Source organism: Camarhynchus parvulus, chromosome 4 (assembly GCF_901933205.1).
Source record: "Camarhynchus parvulus chromosome 4, STF_HiC, whole genome shotgun sequence".
In the NCBI taxonomy this organism is placed as follows: Eukaryota; Metazoa; Chordata; class Aves; order Passeriformes; family Thraupidae; genus Camarhynchus; species Camarhynchus parvulus.
The window spans coordinates 23771061-23787744 of NC_044574.1; the positions used below are offsets into that span (position 1 = coordinate 23771061).

At 40.5% G+C, this 16684-nt stretch overlaps 1 protein-coding gene across 11 annotated transcripts in view; it reads right to left on the reverse strand.

Annotated features, from left to right (window-relative positions):
• The window catches only part of APBB2 (amyloid beta precursor protein binding family B member 2), a 164358-nt gene that overhangs the window by 82867 nt on the left and 64807 nt on the right, over positions 1-16684 (reverse strand). For 6 of the 11 annotated variants that reach the window (XM_030947710.1, XM_030947707.1, XM_030947705.1 and 3 more), the window contains exons 4-5: positions 10173-10241; positions 5363-6163 (exon numbers count right to left, since the gene is read on the reverse strand). In XM_030947710.1, coding sequence (XP_030803570.1) covers positions 5363-6163; positions 10173-10191 — 820 coding nt within the window. In that variant the 5' untranslated portion in view covers positions 10192-10241. The remainder of the gene's footprint in view (positions 1-5362; positions 6164-10172; positions 10242-16684) is intronic. The other 5 variants (XM_030947703.1, XM_030947699.1, XM_030947700.1 and 2 more) reach the window with 1 other exon arrangement.

Below are 16684 nucleotides of genomic sequence, written 5' to 3' on the forward strand. Positions count from 1 at the left end.
GGTTAGTCTGGTATCAGCTTATTGTGGCTTTTCTTCTGTGCAATTTCCTGCATTATCATCCCTCTGAAATCAGAAGCCTGACTTTTCCCCATTACCTTCTCTGTTTTCTCTTCTGTGATTTGTTTTTCCCTTCCTCTTTGCTTGGTCCTGTGTCTGACAATCATAGGCATAGAAGAGCTTTTCCAGCAAGATGCCTTTAACCTGAGAGAGGACATGCAGCATCCAGAACTACACACTTCTGTCCCTAAACTACAGAAGCCTGGAAAGTTTCCAAAAATAGTTTGTCAAGTTAAGTACCTGACATAATGAAGTTATTCACCACTTCTGAAACTTGAGTCTGCCCTACAGATGCTCAGAAGAGTTTTCCACTTTGCTACAGCCCACAAAAAGCATGTCCTAATATCTCTTAACATTACACACTCATGTAAAGTGCATTGTGGTGTTAAGGGAAATGTGCAGTGCTCTGGAAATCTTGTGAACCACTCAGGCAGTAGCATGAGGCTGGCATTTACTTCTCTGTGCTGTCTTGGCACCACCTCCACTCCCCATTGCCACCTTTTGCTTTCCCATGCAGGTATTCCACGTGTTCCAGGCACAGGCCCTGCAGGCATTTGTTTATCCCACAACTACACATTTTACTGAATATAAAAATATTCATTTTTAACACTCTCAAAATCATAGTACTGCACTTATACAAAGCAGGACTATGACATTTTCTGGATCAGGAATTATGTGCTTTACTAAGGTAGCATAGGAATTGTCCCTGAAAAAACAAATACCAAACAAGAAATGAAATATCAAGGGCAAAACCACCCAGTTATGAGACTCCATCAAGTGGCCAGAAGTTCAGCTGCAGTAAGGTCAAAATACATGAAGCAGTGCCAGTTAGGACTGAGATACATCCGACCCTGCCTGTAGCCAAAGGACAGAGCTAGCCAAAGAAATGCTTTAGTAGCCAGAGCACAGCCACCACAGGGCAGCTGTCTTCAAACTCAATCTCCCCCAGCCCCAGAGCATCCAGGGAGAGAAGTCACACTAGGAGAGAGCTGTTTTTACAGAGAATATGACAAACCATCCCAGACCCTTTTGGTACAATACATGAGAGATCAAACAGGGAGCCGTTTTTAAAACAAAGACAGACACAGTAAATGAACAAATTTCATTTCTGCACTACAGGGCAGGTGTTTCAAACTCTATTCAGCTGGTTAATTAATCTGTGAGTGTTACCTAATGTGCATCCTGCTCAGCCTGTAATTGTGTCTCCAAATGCAAGTCCTAGCTCTTGCCTCTTCTCTGCTGCCTGTCTTGGACACCACCAGACATCTCAAGGGACACCAGGTGGGCAGCTGAACCAAGCTGACTCTAGGGAGGAAATTGAATGGCTCTGATGAACTGAAAAATCATTACCTTTTTAGCAAACAGTTAAATATGAAACTGTTGAAATTGTAACTGTGACACATTCTGGAAAACTTCTTCCGTAGACCCAAATTTTGGTAATTGCAAACAGAGTTTGGAAGAGGATATTAATCACTGCTATATAAAGCATCTATTCTCCCACTCCTGAATTTAAGCATATTAATTCACTTTTACATACCCATTTTTGTTATCTATCTCAAATCAAAAGGCTGCTGATTATTACTCTTAATTGTGGATTTTAGCTGCTGATTGCCACTCTTAATCATGGAATTTGAAGTCAGAGCGCTCAGACATCCAAGATAAGGATTTAGGTAGCTCCACTGAGAATCACAGAATAAAACAAACCCGACTGCCTAAACACAGCAAGCAGCCTCCCTGATAGTGGCAACGTGTACTTGAGAGGATCATCTTTCAAGCTCAATTTATTTTATAGCCTTCTACCAGTAGACCCTAAAACTGTGAACATTGTATAACCACGTCTGCCCTTGAAGTTTTATTTCTTTTAAACTGACCCTAGAATCTTCTTATAGAGATGGCTAAATAAGAAACAAACATGCAGTTAGTAACTTCACATGCAGAATGTGAGGAATAGCTACACATACACTGGGGATATAGAGCAATAGTCACCTTTCTTATTCATAAGCAGTCAGCAAACAGTCAAGCCTGAGACTATAAAACATGCACTATTCTCAAGACATAGTTATCACTAACATGCAAGATTAAAACATATAACAGCCCAATATTAAAAGTTGTCAGCCTTTAGGAGATGCACAGCAGGTGTGAAGCAGAGACTCTTATTCCCAAAAATCCAAAAATTGGGTGTTTACTTCGAACCCTACAACTGCATAGGTGGTTCTCTGTCTAGTTTTATAGGACTTGTGTTAATCCACAATGTAACTGAATGTATTTTTAGTACATAAATCCTTTTCCCTACTCAGGAACACAGAAAACATGTTCTGAGCAAGTAACAGACCTATTGTCTGTATCAGATAGGTACTGCAAAGGAAGAATCGTGCTTTTAGGAGGACATAATTTAATTTTAATTTGGTCAAAGATGCCAGTAAAATGAGAGGCAGAACTGACCACTGCTCTAAGTCTTTCTGACAAGCTCATGATTTCCTGTAATTTTTATTGTATTAGGAGGGCTATTCTCCCCAGCCATGCTGTTCTTTCAGAGCACTGGGCTCTCTTTGCAAGAGCTGCACTTCTGATCCTCAAGGGCCACTCTCCCCACTGCCCTTTCTGCATGGGATGGATCTGGTTTACCTGGAACCAGTTGTTAAACTGCTCTCTGCTCAAGAGACCAGCAGCAGACAGGCACTGGTATGTTGCAGTAGCACACAGCAGCAGTGCTCCTGAAAAAGGACACTTGTGGTTTTAATATCCCTTTGATTTCAACTAGGGAGAAACAAGGTACCATGGACCCCAAGGCTGAGACCAGGGAGCCAGAGGAGGCTGCTGCCCTGCACATCCTCCCACAACCCCAAAGAGGGCAAGAAGGGCAGCTGGCAAGAAACATCTGTGGCTCTCTAGCACCACGTGTCCAACTTCTCAGGGACTTTCCTAATTATGGGGCTATTCCTGGCTCTAGAAGGAGGGGGGTTTATTTAAATTAAAAGTGAAAGCAAAAGCAAATTCCAATTTTCTTGTTGGTTTGGAGACAAAGAGAATTCTTTTTATTTTCTGAAGAACTCCCATTTCTAATTAATTAGAGATTATTACACAGAGCACTGCACTTTACTATGGCAGAATGACTTTCCACTGAAATTGTTTTTCAGGTGATACAAAGATTAAGAAATGTGCCTGCCTTCTAGGGAGTTTCTTAACAAAAAACAAACAAAAACAAGCCACAAGCAGAAAACATCACCCTCATTCTCTCCTAGGTTTGAGGTCTGGGGCATGTGCTTTGCTGCTGCTTGCACCACATAGATTCATACAATGAATACATACAAATTTATCCAGGTGAAACTGATGAATACACAGAGAGGGAGAGAAGGAATACACAGATGGTATGTACATAAGATGTGTTTCCTCTGAAAGCCAAACTAAGGAAAGTCTCTTGAGAGAGTAGGAGGAAGCACTCTCCATGATGTGAACCCAGTTCTGGTCCATTTGCAGGATTAAAAGCACCTGGAGCTGGTGTGTGGTTATTCATAAGCCTCTCCAAATGACAGAGGATTCAGCTGGATAGACACAGCAGCTCCCAGGGGAGAGGCAGTGCCTGAGGCCAAGGGAGGCAGGTCTCCTTGTCTGGGGGACTGCCTGCAGTGCTGGGTGTCAATCAGCTCTGGTGGAAAGTCACTGCCTGTCTCTAGGAAGGCTGCCTGAAAACCCATTAGGGCTTGGCATGTGCTAAGAGCTCGATGACATCCCACTGCTTTGCTGACTACAGGTTTTTTCTGCTTCTAAAATCCCCACAGACTATTTTTTTTTTAAGTACTAAATCTCAGAAAGAAGGTTAGATAGCTGAAAGCACTAATAAAATTATGTGAAAGTTGAGGTCTATGTAGATGCACATACAGCTAATTTCCCTGGAGAAGAAAGAAGAGTTTGTTCCAACCACATTTCTTATACTGTACTGTGCTTGTGGTGTTCAGTGCCCAATATTAATGGATTCTATCATATCTGTTTATCAACATTAACACTTGTTTAAATAAATGAGGTTTTTTGTATCTTTAAATTGAGTTGTATTTATTTTTTACCTCATCACTCAGAGAGAAGGTCAAGGCTCTTGAAAACACCTTTTTATTACACCATACATAGAAGTATCCTGCCCTAAGGAGACTTCAGGAGGATTTTATCTAAACAATTATGCATTCTGAGAGCAAGCAATTAAGAATAAAGTTTTCAGGGTTTTTGAATTACACAACTTTACACAACTCCAAAAGAAAACATGAAAACAAAACAACAAAAATGCCTCACAAAACAACATTCAGATTTCCAGGATTTAAATATGAAATATTGTTAAGAGTGGGAAAAGCAAGACAAAACAATTCAGAAGGCTTAAAAGAAGCATATTGTTATTTCCAACAGTGCCTTCTCAAGAAAGCCATATTTCTATCATATTTCTGCATAAACTGAAATGCTAAACACAATCTCTGCACTGAACATTATTAATTCCCCAGGTATCTGCTGGACTACATTCTTTTATGGATTAACTGCTCTCAGTACTGCAGGATTTCTTCAATTCCCACAAGTCATATGACTGAAACTACTGCATATTTTTTCCCCCTAGAGAAATGTCTTTCTTTCTTTGGGCCCTAACATCTACTATTGGAGCATAAATGCAAGGCCTCGGGAGCACAGAGCTGTGAAGACCCCACATGATGCTCTCCTCCTACCCCAGATGCAGTGGCAGTGAAGAGCCCTGTCCATGCCCAAAAGCACAGACCTCCAGGACAGACACCACCAGGCTCACTGCACAGCTCCTCAGCTGGGAGGGTTTCTCTTTACCCATGTTGGCACATAGGGAGGGAACATCATCAAATGACTGGGGTATAACGGGCACACTTACAAAGCTGTGCATTACAAAAGTAAAAATTTTCACTGAGCCTAAAAATCATCGTTCAAAAAAGCTTTTTTGTTGTGTGTAGGTAGCTATCAGTAGTTCAGCATCTCCTGATAACCATGTTCTTCTCACAACATGCACCCACTGATTATTGAAGAGCAATAATTTATAAAGTAGCAAGAGGTACAGTCAGCATATTTCTAGGACCCTGTATAGGCCATCTGCTGGTGCCTTTCTTAAAGCTGCTACAATCAACCAGGAAGCTTCCAAGCATTCCCTAGCAGACAAGAAGCTGTGTGCAAGGCCAGTGCTTGCATTTTGACACAATCCACTTCCCCAGTGAAAGTGCTAAACCACCTCTTTCCTTCCTGGCACCAGGTGAGGAAAGCTGAGCAATGCCTTTCTAAAACAAGGCTGTGAGGAGCCTTTGCTCTGTACCTGTTTCATCAGGCGAGCTTGGTGAGGCGCTGTCCTGGGACAGGGTAGTCCAGCTGGAGTCCTCATCACTTGGGGCCAGGTTTTGAATCCTGTGGAGGGCACAGTCTGTTTTGGCCCCAGTTTTAGGGTGATCCTTCTTTGTCTCAGGGCTTGATGACACTGTGGCAACCTGGCCATCCTCTGGGCTCGGCACCTTGTTCTGTTTCTGGGGCAAGATTTCCCCATTGACAATAACAGTAGAAGCCCGGCTGTTGCTTTGTGCAGACTTATCTTCCATGCCAACAAAACCCTGCTCTAGATCTCGAGCTGATGTCTCTAGATCTGCATAGTAATTCAGGAAGCTCTTGGTCCTTCTTGGCTGCGAGGGCAATATTTCACAGCCAGAGGAATCCTGCGGGATCGGCTCATTGCTTTCAAACTTCTCAGAAGTTACATTTATGCCTGCAGTGGTACCGAGGTTTTTGTTGGGATCCTGCTGTCCCTGCTCGGCAGCTTTCCTGAGCTGGTTCTCTCCATTCTTCACCAGCTTTATATTGGCAGAGCCGTTCCCCAGAAGGGGCTGAACTGCTGGATCAGAAAGCCCCATGGCTGTCTGAATGTTAGTCAGAGCGTACTTTTTCCTGCATTTGGGAGGGGTGCTGTTCTTGGTCTCCGTGTGCCTGATCTCTGCATTGAGGAGCTCGTTGTGGGAGGAGCGCAGGTTCAGGGTGTTGGGCGGGGTGGCGGGGCCGTTGCGGTTCACGGCGTCCGTGGTGCTGCCGCTCGCCATAAACACTGCCAGGGCATCCACGCCGGAATCGACTGCAAAGCAAAGGGAACACTGGTGAGACACATTCATTGCATACACTCCTCTGCTAGGGCTTCTGGTAAAGGCATGTAGCACTTTAGGGAGGAAAATTACCACAACCTAAGTGGGTAAGAGAAGAGACAAAAGCTTATCTTATTAAATAAGGAAGAACAGAGGCAGAAAAAAAATACAGAGAGATTATCAGGACCACAAAGATGAGAAAAAACAGAAAGCTTGACCCTATACAAGACAATTTTATGGCAGGTTTTTCATTTCTGAATCTGTTGCAGGCAGGCTGTGGGACAGCAGGGGTGCCCTTTGCAAATGCCTGGGACTCTCACTATCTTACCATGACCCTTTCAGTATTTCATCTCTGTCTCAGATGAAGAGAGAAATAAGTCCTCAAGTGCTCAGCACCAGGAAGCAGAAATTTGAACTATTTCTAAGTAGACTGCAGACAGATGCTGCTTCTTTTTCATCTTTGGGTAGTGCTGTTACTGCTAAACCTGACTGGCTGGTCAGCTGTTGACTCCTAACACTTGCATTTTCTTTGTCTTTCTTTCTTTCCCCTCCCTCCCCTGCCACCTTCCTTTTTTATTTTTTTTAGAGAAGGGAAGTAGAGGGTCAGGGAAAACAAGTAGAAGATCACAAAGGTGTATTTGATTTTCGGAGGCAGGGAAAAAATCCCTTGACAAAATACCCTGCTGGAATTCAACCAACTTCAAACAAAGGGCTTGCTCCAGAGATGGTTTACTATTTCTGTAGCTCACAAAGTTCAAGCTTAAGGATAAAATATACATCCTAGGGCAGAGTAAACATACTACACTGTTAAGTTCTTTTGTCTGCTTTTAAACAAGTTTCTGATTTTTCTAAGCCATGGGCACAGCTCATATTTTGAAAAAATATTAAGTTGATTGAGGGAACAGATTTTTAGATTATTAAAAATTATTGAAATATAGCTCTTTAAAAAAACTCATTTAAAAAACCCTATAATTTGTTCCCGTACTGTCTATTTATGGCTTCCACTAATCTGCACACAATACTCCATGAACACCTCAATTTACTAACAGTCACTGTTGTTTTATACCTGGCAACTAAATTAGAGGCCAATTAATAAATCACTCCCATCTGCCACAACATGAAACACCCTTTCTGTTGTTCCTAATTCTCAGTTATCATTGACTGCTTATATTGCACATAAAAAGGTATCAGGGGCTTATCCAGGAATGAAAAGCTGTAATTTGAGCTAGCCGATGACAGATCATTCCAGCTGAGTGTGCTGCATCTTTGTACATTTGATACATGACAGAACTGACTGCTGTACAGATTTACAAGAGTTTAACAAGAGTTTTACAAGAGTTATATATGGGTTTTAAAAGAATATATAATACATAAACAGAGTGAAAAGGAGCACTTCACACTGATACCTAAATGCAGGCACAGTTGCCAGTGCTCCCTCCTCTTTGAAGTGCTGTCAAAGCTGCTCACTTGCAAACATGACTCTGGTTCATTTGAAACCAAGCAGATCAAGTAACAATACCCTTTTTTCCCTGAATCACCCACCCAGATGTTGAAGAACAATTTCTAAAACTTGTTAGAAACAGAATTTAAACTAAATTTTACAATTGGTCACGTCTGCCAATTTCTCAATCCCTGGTCAGTCAGTCTAAACCAACTGCAAGTTCTTTAGAAGATGGATCACCCCATGGACATGCTGTGCCATCATCCTTGGTATTGGCTAACAAACATCCTGGAAAAAACTTTAGCCACGAGAGACTTTAAAACACAACTATTACAAAATTTAAAGGAACTTTATAAATTACTTCTCAGATAAACACATCATATGCACACACAGAGCTTCCTGAATCTTGTTCAAAACCAATCAGGTCTAATGTAAGCAAGGTTGCATCTGATCAGATGTTACCAAAATGTTTTATATGAAACAGCTTCTACATACCAAATGGCTGCTTTGTACTCTCTTTCTGAATCACTCAAAATCTGACAACATGAAAGTCACATAAAAAAGTAAAGTAATAGGGCAGGATAATTTCCCCTCCACACTACCTGACCTTTAGAATTTGTGCAATTGCATGGTATCTAGGGATTTCACTAGATTACATTTTACTTCATGCTTCAGCAAATTATGTTTTTCACCCATAAATACAATTACCACAATATAGAACAAGACAGAAATTTATTCTCCTTTATTACAAAGGAGCTACTTCATGCAATGTTTGCCACTATTTTTGTCACTGAACAAATTTCTTAAAAAATAATCTTCCTAGATAAAGCTTAAGTATTTGCCTGCCAGCTTATCTTTAGCTTGTCCCCTGCTGTCATTGTTTCATTGCTCGGAAATATTGTTAAGAATAAGACCTTGGCAACATTGCAACACAATGTATTACATTTTACTAATCTGCTTGATAAAGGTTCTCCATGGATTTGATGAACATTGGCACATTGCTCAATGCCTGAGCCAAGGAGTCTTTGTGGCTCACACAGTGTTTGTGACTTGGCTGTCAAGTTGGGCTGGTATATGACCACGAGCAAAAAAATGTCAAAACAAACCTTTCACTAGATACCATCTCCCCTCCCTCCTGACCCCATCTCAGCTGATCCACTGATCAAACCATCATGACAAAATGATCAATGAACAGGCAGGTAGCAGCACAAGGAGTGCACAGAGTGACCCAGCTGCTCTCTTGGGGACCACAAGCCTGCTCATTGGCCGTCACCCTGCGCTCCCAGCCACGCCCTGGGATGCACACGGCCAGCTTCCCTCTGCTCTTGGAAGCAGACAGATGTGAGAAAAGGGAGGAAAATAAAAAGAAGGAAAAAAGAGAAGAAGAAATACAGATGGGCAGATCTTCCATCTCAAGGGTAGAAGTTGCTATGAGACTAGGACTAACTAAAGCACCAGAAAAATTGGAATGCAAGGAAATGCCTAAGAGCACTGAGGAAAGCTTGCACAGTAGAACAGTGTAAGGAAGAAGAGCAATAGCCCATCCCTCCTCCTTTATACATGATACAATGATGCTTGAAACACATCACTTTTCCCAGAGGAAGCACATGCCAGCTTTCTAATTAAAAACTTCAATAAAATGCAGGAACCCTAGATTCCTGCATCCAGAGCTGCCACAGGATGACTCCATCCCCCTCTCAGACAGCTCCTTGTGCTGCCTGGCCACTGGCAAGGACCATGCTACTGGCACAGGGCACCTTATTTTTCAATTTCTCTACCTTCTGCTGAAAAGCAAACACAATGGACAACTAGACCAGGAATCACTGAGTTGATACATGTATCTCAGTTTAAGTGGGGGAATACTGCTAAGTTGTGAGTAAAAGTAGGGTATTACACAAAAAAATATTCTACTCTGATGAAAAGCTAACAACAATTAGAACAGCATCATTACTGGGAATAATAACATGGTTAAATTGTTGGTTCTTCAGGACAGTACTTAACTTGGTAGAAGATCTGTCATAACAATTCATTAAGGGGTTTCAACTTGCTTACTTTTTAAAAGAACTCCCAGCCTCAATTGTAGACTTCTAACATTCTTACAGATCTAGATGAAAATACTTTTACCATTCTCATAGATATAGATTAAAATACTTTTACTACTATAATGTTTTTAACACAGAGTAGTGCCAACTCTCTAAGGATCACAATAATACAAATAATGCTATTACTTGAATGGCTTTTATCAATGTTTTTCAATCTTGTCATGTAACTTTCAGAGCTAGAAGAAAGAGACAGAAAATGTCATTGCAACCAAAGAATAGTGCATGACCAATTTGTCTTTGCCATCTAATTACTTTTTTGCATCCTATTGTCTATGGGAAGTTTTAAAAAAGCTCAATAGAGAGTTTCTTCAAAAAGGCACAGTTAAAAAGAATGAAGTGCTTTCTCTTTTTCATGTGTAAGTGCAAAATGAAAGTGAAATATGGACCTGGAAAGAAGAAGAAAAATAAGAGGAAGACTTCACATATTTGCATAGCAGAATCTTTTAAAGGGCATCTGACCTGGAAGTACTTCTGACATGGCTCGCGTGACGTCAGCAATGCATCAGGAAATAGATTATAATTTGAAATCTGAAAAAAGGGACCATTTAAGAATTAAAACCAAAGGAAAACACAAAAGAAAAATACCACATTTTAGAAGCTCCTGAGAGATGTTAAGCATTCTAAATAAAGCTCACAGCATAACAGTGAGGATTTTCTGAGTTTTTAATGATATTTGACAGCCAATAAAGTATGGGAGAGGCTCATCTGCAGCAACACGAACATGTAATTAAAAATAAGTATTATATTTTTGTTAATGTACAACTTCACTAGGGCACAAATTCAAAAATATTCTCCAGTTTTAGTCAACATACTGTAGCAAAAACTTAAATAATACGAGGTTTTCCCAATTACCCGATTACAGCTTACTCAGGAAACCACAGCAGCATTGGTAAAAGAAAACACAGCAGTAAGGCAGGTTCACAAGAAAATTTGCAGAATGAGATCTAGCATATAAAACTAAGAAGCACAGGGTTGATCTCACAGGGGGAATCATAAAAAGAAAATTAGGCAGTAAATTCTACTATTGGACCCTTTCCTGGCCATCTTCTCATATATAAACCATTTTGCCCTAAAGTATCTGGTTTGGATATGAATACAAACATAGTGAGAGACAAGGTACTTATAAAAATTTTTGCCACTGCATCTAGGAAACATAGGAAAAAAACAATACAAATCTTTCCAAAAAGCAGATTTCCCTTCTGCAAGGATATCTCTTGAGTACAAAATATTTAATGACAGCTTCATGCCAGGGGCCTACAGCCATAGGTCTTACACACTTGGGCTTTAGTTTAAGTCTAAGCAGCTGTAGAGAACACCTTCATTCTACAATGATGGCAGCCCAACACCAGCTAACTCCCTTCACTTCAAAGGGTGAATTCCAATGCTAAAACATTCATTCTAAAACTATGACCAGCTAAATGGTAATAGTTAAACAGATGTCAGCCAAAAGCATCCTAATAAAGTCCAGATTTACATTATTAGCTAAAATGAGAATTGAGACTAGGAGCTTTCTTAGTATCAAATGTCATCTGATTCTTCTTACCTATATATCAACACAAATTCCAGTCAACACCTAACACTTTCAGAATGGAAAAGGAAAGAAAATATTCAAATGAAGTGCTGTGGTAGATCAGAGACTACAGCCAATGATTTTCTTCTTGCTGCTCCCTCTGGCAGTGCCATCTTAGCTGGACTGAGCTTGGAAGCTGGAAAGAGAAAGCTCAGCAAAGCCAAAAAAGCGAATTATGATGGTGGGCAGAGCAGCTTGGGGAATGCAAGAGCAGGAAAGGAGCAGGGCTGCCAGCACCTTACACATGGTACTCTCAAATCTGTCTGCAGATGACTCCACACACATCTCTGAGTTGCTGAGGGTGGGAAGGACCTCTCCAGACCATCAAATACAACACTACTGCCCAAGCAGGTAATCACTGCTGCCCTCTCTACTCCACCCTGGATCAGTGCTCACATCAGAATAAAACTGCCACTTCAACCTGATTGCTAAATGCAGCTTCTCCCATTTCCAGCTATTTCCTGCTTCACCTAGTCCTACTGAAATCACCATCTGGTAACAGCTTTCTGTCCTGGCTCCTCCATCCCCAAGAGGCACCCTGCCAGTCCCTGCTGCCACAATAATGACATTCCCCCTTTTAGAGCTAATCATACTGCCAACCAACTGCAACAGCCTAGCAGCAGTGCTGTTCCTGTTCTAGTGGTGCTCTTACTAATGAGAATCCATAAAGCTGATCTGTCTTTATGTGGTGTAATTGAGGATAAAAAACTTCAGATCCTCAATGAGTTGTAGCACTCAAGTTGAATATGCCTTCTCATTTACCATTTTTTTCCTTCCCCCTTTGCACAAAGCCAGTTAAACTCCTCATCCAGAAAAAATCCAAGACAAGATGCTTCTCAGAATCAGATTCTAACAGATACAAAGAAAAAAGAAAAAATAATAAAAAATAAAAAATATTCATGACAAGAAGAGACTGGCTAAATCCACTGTTGACCTACTTTTCTTTTATTAAGAGAGATACATCTAAATAATCAGTGTATATTTGACTACCTGACTGAAACTTTATATTGCAGAGAACATGGGTCATCTTGTGCTACCACAGTACTCTTAAATCAAGAGTAACCGCTTTAAGAAAGAAAGAGCAATTTTTCATTTATATAAGGTATTGCCATGACACGCCATAAAGACTAATCCTGCATTTATGAGGGAAAAAAACAAGATGGCATGCTAAGTCTTTTCCAAATTAAATTCTCTCCCTTTAATTAGATTTTCCCCTGTGTGTAGAATGGAACAGTCTGGTAGACAAAACCAGTGTTGTCACAGCAAGAAGATGGAGTGTCTTTTATCTGCTATCTACTTGTGAGCACAGATAACAAGACCTGTCATCATTGGATCTATAAGTTCACAGCAACATTTGCTAAGTAAATGGTTGTAATTGTTTCAAATCCCATTGTTTAAATTAAACTGCAGAGCCCTAAAATTCTACTTTTTTTAATTGTCATGTAAATTATTCAATCTCTAAATAAAGATCACACCTCGGACTTATCTGCTAATTTGCAAATATCCTTACTTTAATGTAAGTGCTAACACAGGGCACAAGCATAAACATCATTCTCCTTAAACAGAAACACAAACTCAGAAATTGTAACCTGAATTTCTGTAATTGAGATGACCAATGAGGCAAGAAGGACTTCTGTATTCTGCAGCTTTAATCTCAAGTGCCATCCAAAAATAACTCTCACCAAGCCTGAAGGTAAACAGTGTGTAATCAAAGCTGATGAGAAAAACCAAAATTAAAGCAAAATGTCATATGAAACAGAAAGTTAGGATAAGCTGTCTCAGTGAAAAAATGTAGCCAAAATGTTTTGTAGGACAGGCAGCCTATGCATATCCTTGAAAAGGAATCAAGGGCCACAGATTTCACACATAAAATTACTTTGACTGATTCAGACTGATTTCAAACCAGGGATTTTTCAGCTCCACATAAATTTAACATTGATCAGTTTCTAAATCAGGAAACAGAGTCACTCAAAAGATGATCTATTCCTTACCAGGCTTAAGGAAACCCACAAGGTCCAGGACCAGCTTTCCAGCTGTCTGAAACAGCACTGGACCAATCCCAAGCTCTTTGATCAGGTGACACAGACACCAAAAGCAGGAAGGACACAAAGCACAGGTCACAGTACTAGTTAGAGAAGTAGGTAGAATGTTAACTGAGACCCTGTCAGGTGGAATGGTTAAGGTTCCAGCACAGATGCTGTGTTGGGAAAAAAAAATTCAACAGATTATTATCAGCAACCACCTCCCACACACCTTGTCTGTGGCCCTGCTATTTGGAGCTCACAAACACTCCCTGTTCCTGCAAAGCCCAGAAACAAGACTGCATACTCCTGAGCACAATCTGCTTCTCCAAGAACAACTAACTGCATGCACATAAATAAAGACATTTCAGTTTCCCTTTTTAAACTAATTTATTTTCAATTTCGGATGGGCTGGCATCATGATTTCACCTGCCACACCCTCATCTGCCCTCTGAAGCACCTATTACAAATTTATGGCTAGTTATACATTAAACTTTTATCAAACAAGGTTATCCAGAAATGTTTTTATCCTCAGATTACTCAGACTGGTAGCAATAGTTTTGAGCCACCTATTTTTACTGCCTCATAGTTGAGATCTTAGAACACATTTGAAAGAGCATTCTACAGCAAAATATTTTTCTTTACTGTAAAGTTATACTTGATACTTGTAGTATCAGATTAGGCTTTAGAGATAAAAATTTGGAAATTAAAAAATGGAAAATAATCTATATGGAAATAAAGAATAAAAGTATGTTTCTATTCAAAGTATCAATATAAAGAACACATCTAATTTCATTAATTCCTAAATATTTGAAAATAATATCAAATTGCTAACAGTAAGCTAGTAACCACTTAGTTAGACCAGTGAGTAAAAATAAAAAGCCCAAGACTGGGACACAGAAAAGAGCACTAGAGTGCCAGCTTTTGCACAATGAGACTATGAGGGCTCTCAAGAAAAGCAAATTAAGATTTTGCATGTTGAAAAGATTGTTTGTGTTCCATGCACATTAAAAACATTCTGTATCTCACCTAGGTAAGGTTAGTATATATGTGCACTTTTAACTATATCTGCTAAACTACCTGAAAATTGGACTAATGTGTCCTACCCATTAATTCCTTGCCTCCAGTAAAGGAACAGAGCTCAGGTATATCAAACCAAAAAAGGTCTCTATGTTTCCCATCTGTTTTTTTCATCAAAGGTTGAACTAAAATAAGGCTCATTACACAAACATCTCAGCAAGGCTGGAAGTTCCCTGCAAACCTGTGTGTTTTCTTCAACCAAACTTCAATGGGATGAATCAGAAATATTTCTAAACATCCAACATACAATATTTCTAAATGTTTCTGAACATACAACATACTGATGCAGCCAGTAGAGCTCCCTGAGAAGGCTCTGTCCATAGTGCTCATGTACAAAACAAACCACATACTCGAAAATGAAATCAAACTATCGTACTTGCTTTATGGTCCCCCATAAACTAAGCAGATCAATCCATAATAAAGTGGAAGCAGAACATAACAGAAAAGTAGCTGCACTTAAAGGCATTTATATTAATTACATTGAACTGTGGCTGAAAGCAGATTCAGTTTCAACAAACTTGGCTGTGGAACAGAACAAACTACCAGTATTACTGGCCTGAACTACAACATGGAATCTTGAGTTCTTGACATGCTAGCCAAAAATCTCTGTTCTTCTTTCTTATCTACAAACTCACAGATGCCCACAAGGTATCGAATACCAAATGAACTAGATTTTCTGTGAAAGGGGACATGGTGCAAACCTGTGACCATGGTGGCTCTCCATGACCATATGCAACCCCAAGTGGAATTAGAAGGAAAGAAGAAATTGACCTGTCAGGATCCTGAGATAGGGCTACTATTTAATCATGCTAAGAAACAAATGCATAAGTAATGATAGGCATTCAGAGCACTACCCAGTCCCTCAAGAAAGCTTTTCATTCACAGGCTCCGAGTCAGCGCCAACAAGAGCGCCTGCTTTAGAGCTTCAGCAGGATCACTCAAGAGGAAGATGAAGTTCTTATGCCACACAGCTTCCTAGGAAAGGCAGAAACCAGAGAGACTTTAACAAAGAGAGCAACACGTGTCATTGTGTACTTCCACAATTTCCACTCCATCAGTCATCTGTATTCCTGCCTTCTCCTCAGCTATTTATGTGGAGCTCTTAAAGACACTTTACAGAAAAGTGTCACCGGCCCAAGCATGATCTGAGCAGTGCTAAAGCTTGAATCTCATTTACACCAAGATGTCTTTGGCTGGAAAGAAAAGGTCAGGAGATACAGGGCAGGATTTCGCAGATGTAGAATTTTACCGATGCTTCTACCAAGAGTTGCACACTGCACACACTCCTCCTCCTTGGGGTTAGGTGCCTCTTTGAGTCAGTACTCTGTTATTCTAGGAGCAGCTCCAAGCCCACAGAGCCACACCATGATACATTTTTACACCAACTCATCTTGCGCTAATGATAGCAATGTAATTGTCAGCACTGGCTGCAAGACTGGAAGTTTGGGGCTCATTCAGGGGTTTGCTGCTATTTATAATGTCAGCATTCTCACATTTATTTCTTTGTCTCACTGCAGTGAAGCTAAGATTTTCCAGCAGTTTCATGAAACAACAGCTCCCTTGCAAGCTCAGTGCAATGAAAAGCACAGTTGGGCATTCCTTGGGAAGCTGACAGAGACAGAGGCAGAGCAGAAATTTGAGTGTTCCTCAAGGGAAATCAAAACCTAAGTTTATAAAATCAACCCTGCTCTTTCTGCCCTCAAGCACTTTGAATTCTTTATAAGAACAGCTTTATCATGAAGCAGATGATCATGAAGAACCAAGACTCAAACCTCTCCCATCTGCAGTCCAGGGGAGAGCCATCTCATGAGGAATATTTCCTTTCATTGTCATTCTTGATTTATGATGCTTCAGAAAAATGGCATTTCCCAAAAAAAGTTTGCTTGGGACAAAACAGTCACCCTCCAGCAGAAGTTTCTGAGTCAGCTCTAATAATTATATTGCAGAATCGCACAAAAAAATCATTCCATATGGACTTTAGTTTGAGTCACTAATCGGTCAAAAATCCCAAAATCCACCTCTGCCTGCCACAAATTAAGAGGCTGACTTTAGAGTGGGACACGTGGCACTGCTGTCTGTGGGCAGAGAGGGCTGGTCTTAGAGTTCCAGGTGCAAGCAGGTCCCTTCCTTCCAGTGAAAGCTGATGTGCCACTGCAGGACTGAGCCTCCACCCCTGAACACTCCAAAGGTCAGCAAGCGCTGAAAACTACCACCCACATATTCCTCACTTCCAATGTCCTCTGAAAAAGTGGACTTTTTTATTTATTTAAAGCAGACTAAGAAAACTCTGCATTTTTAAT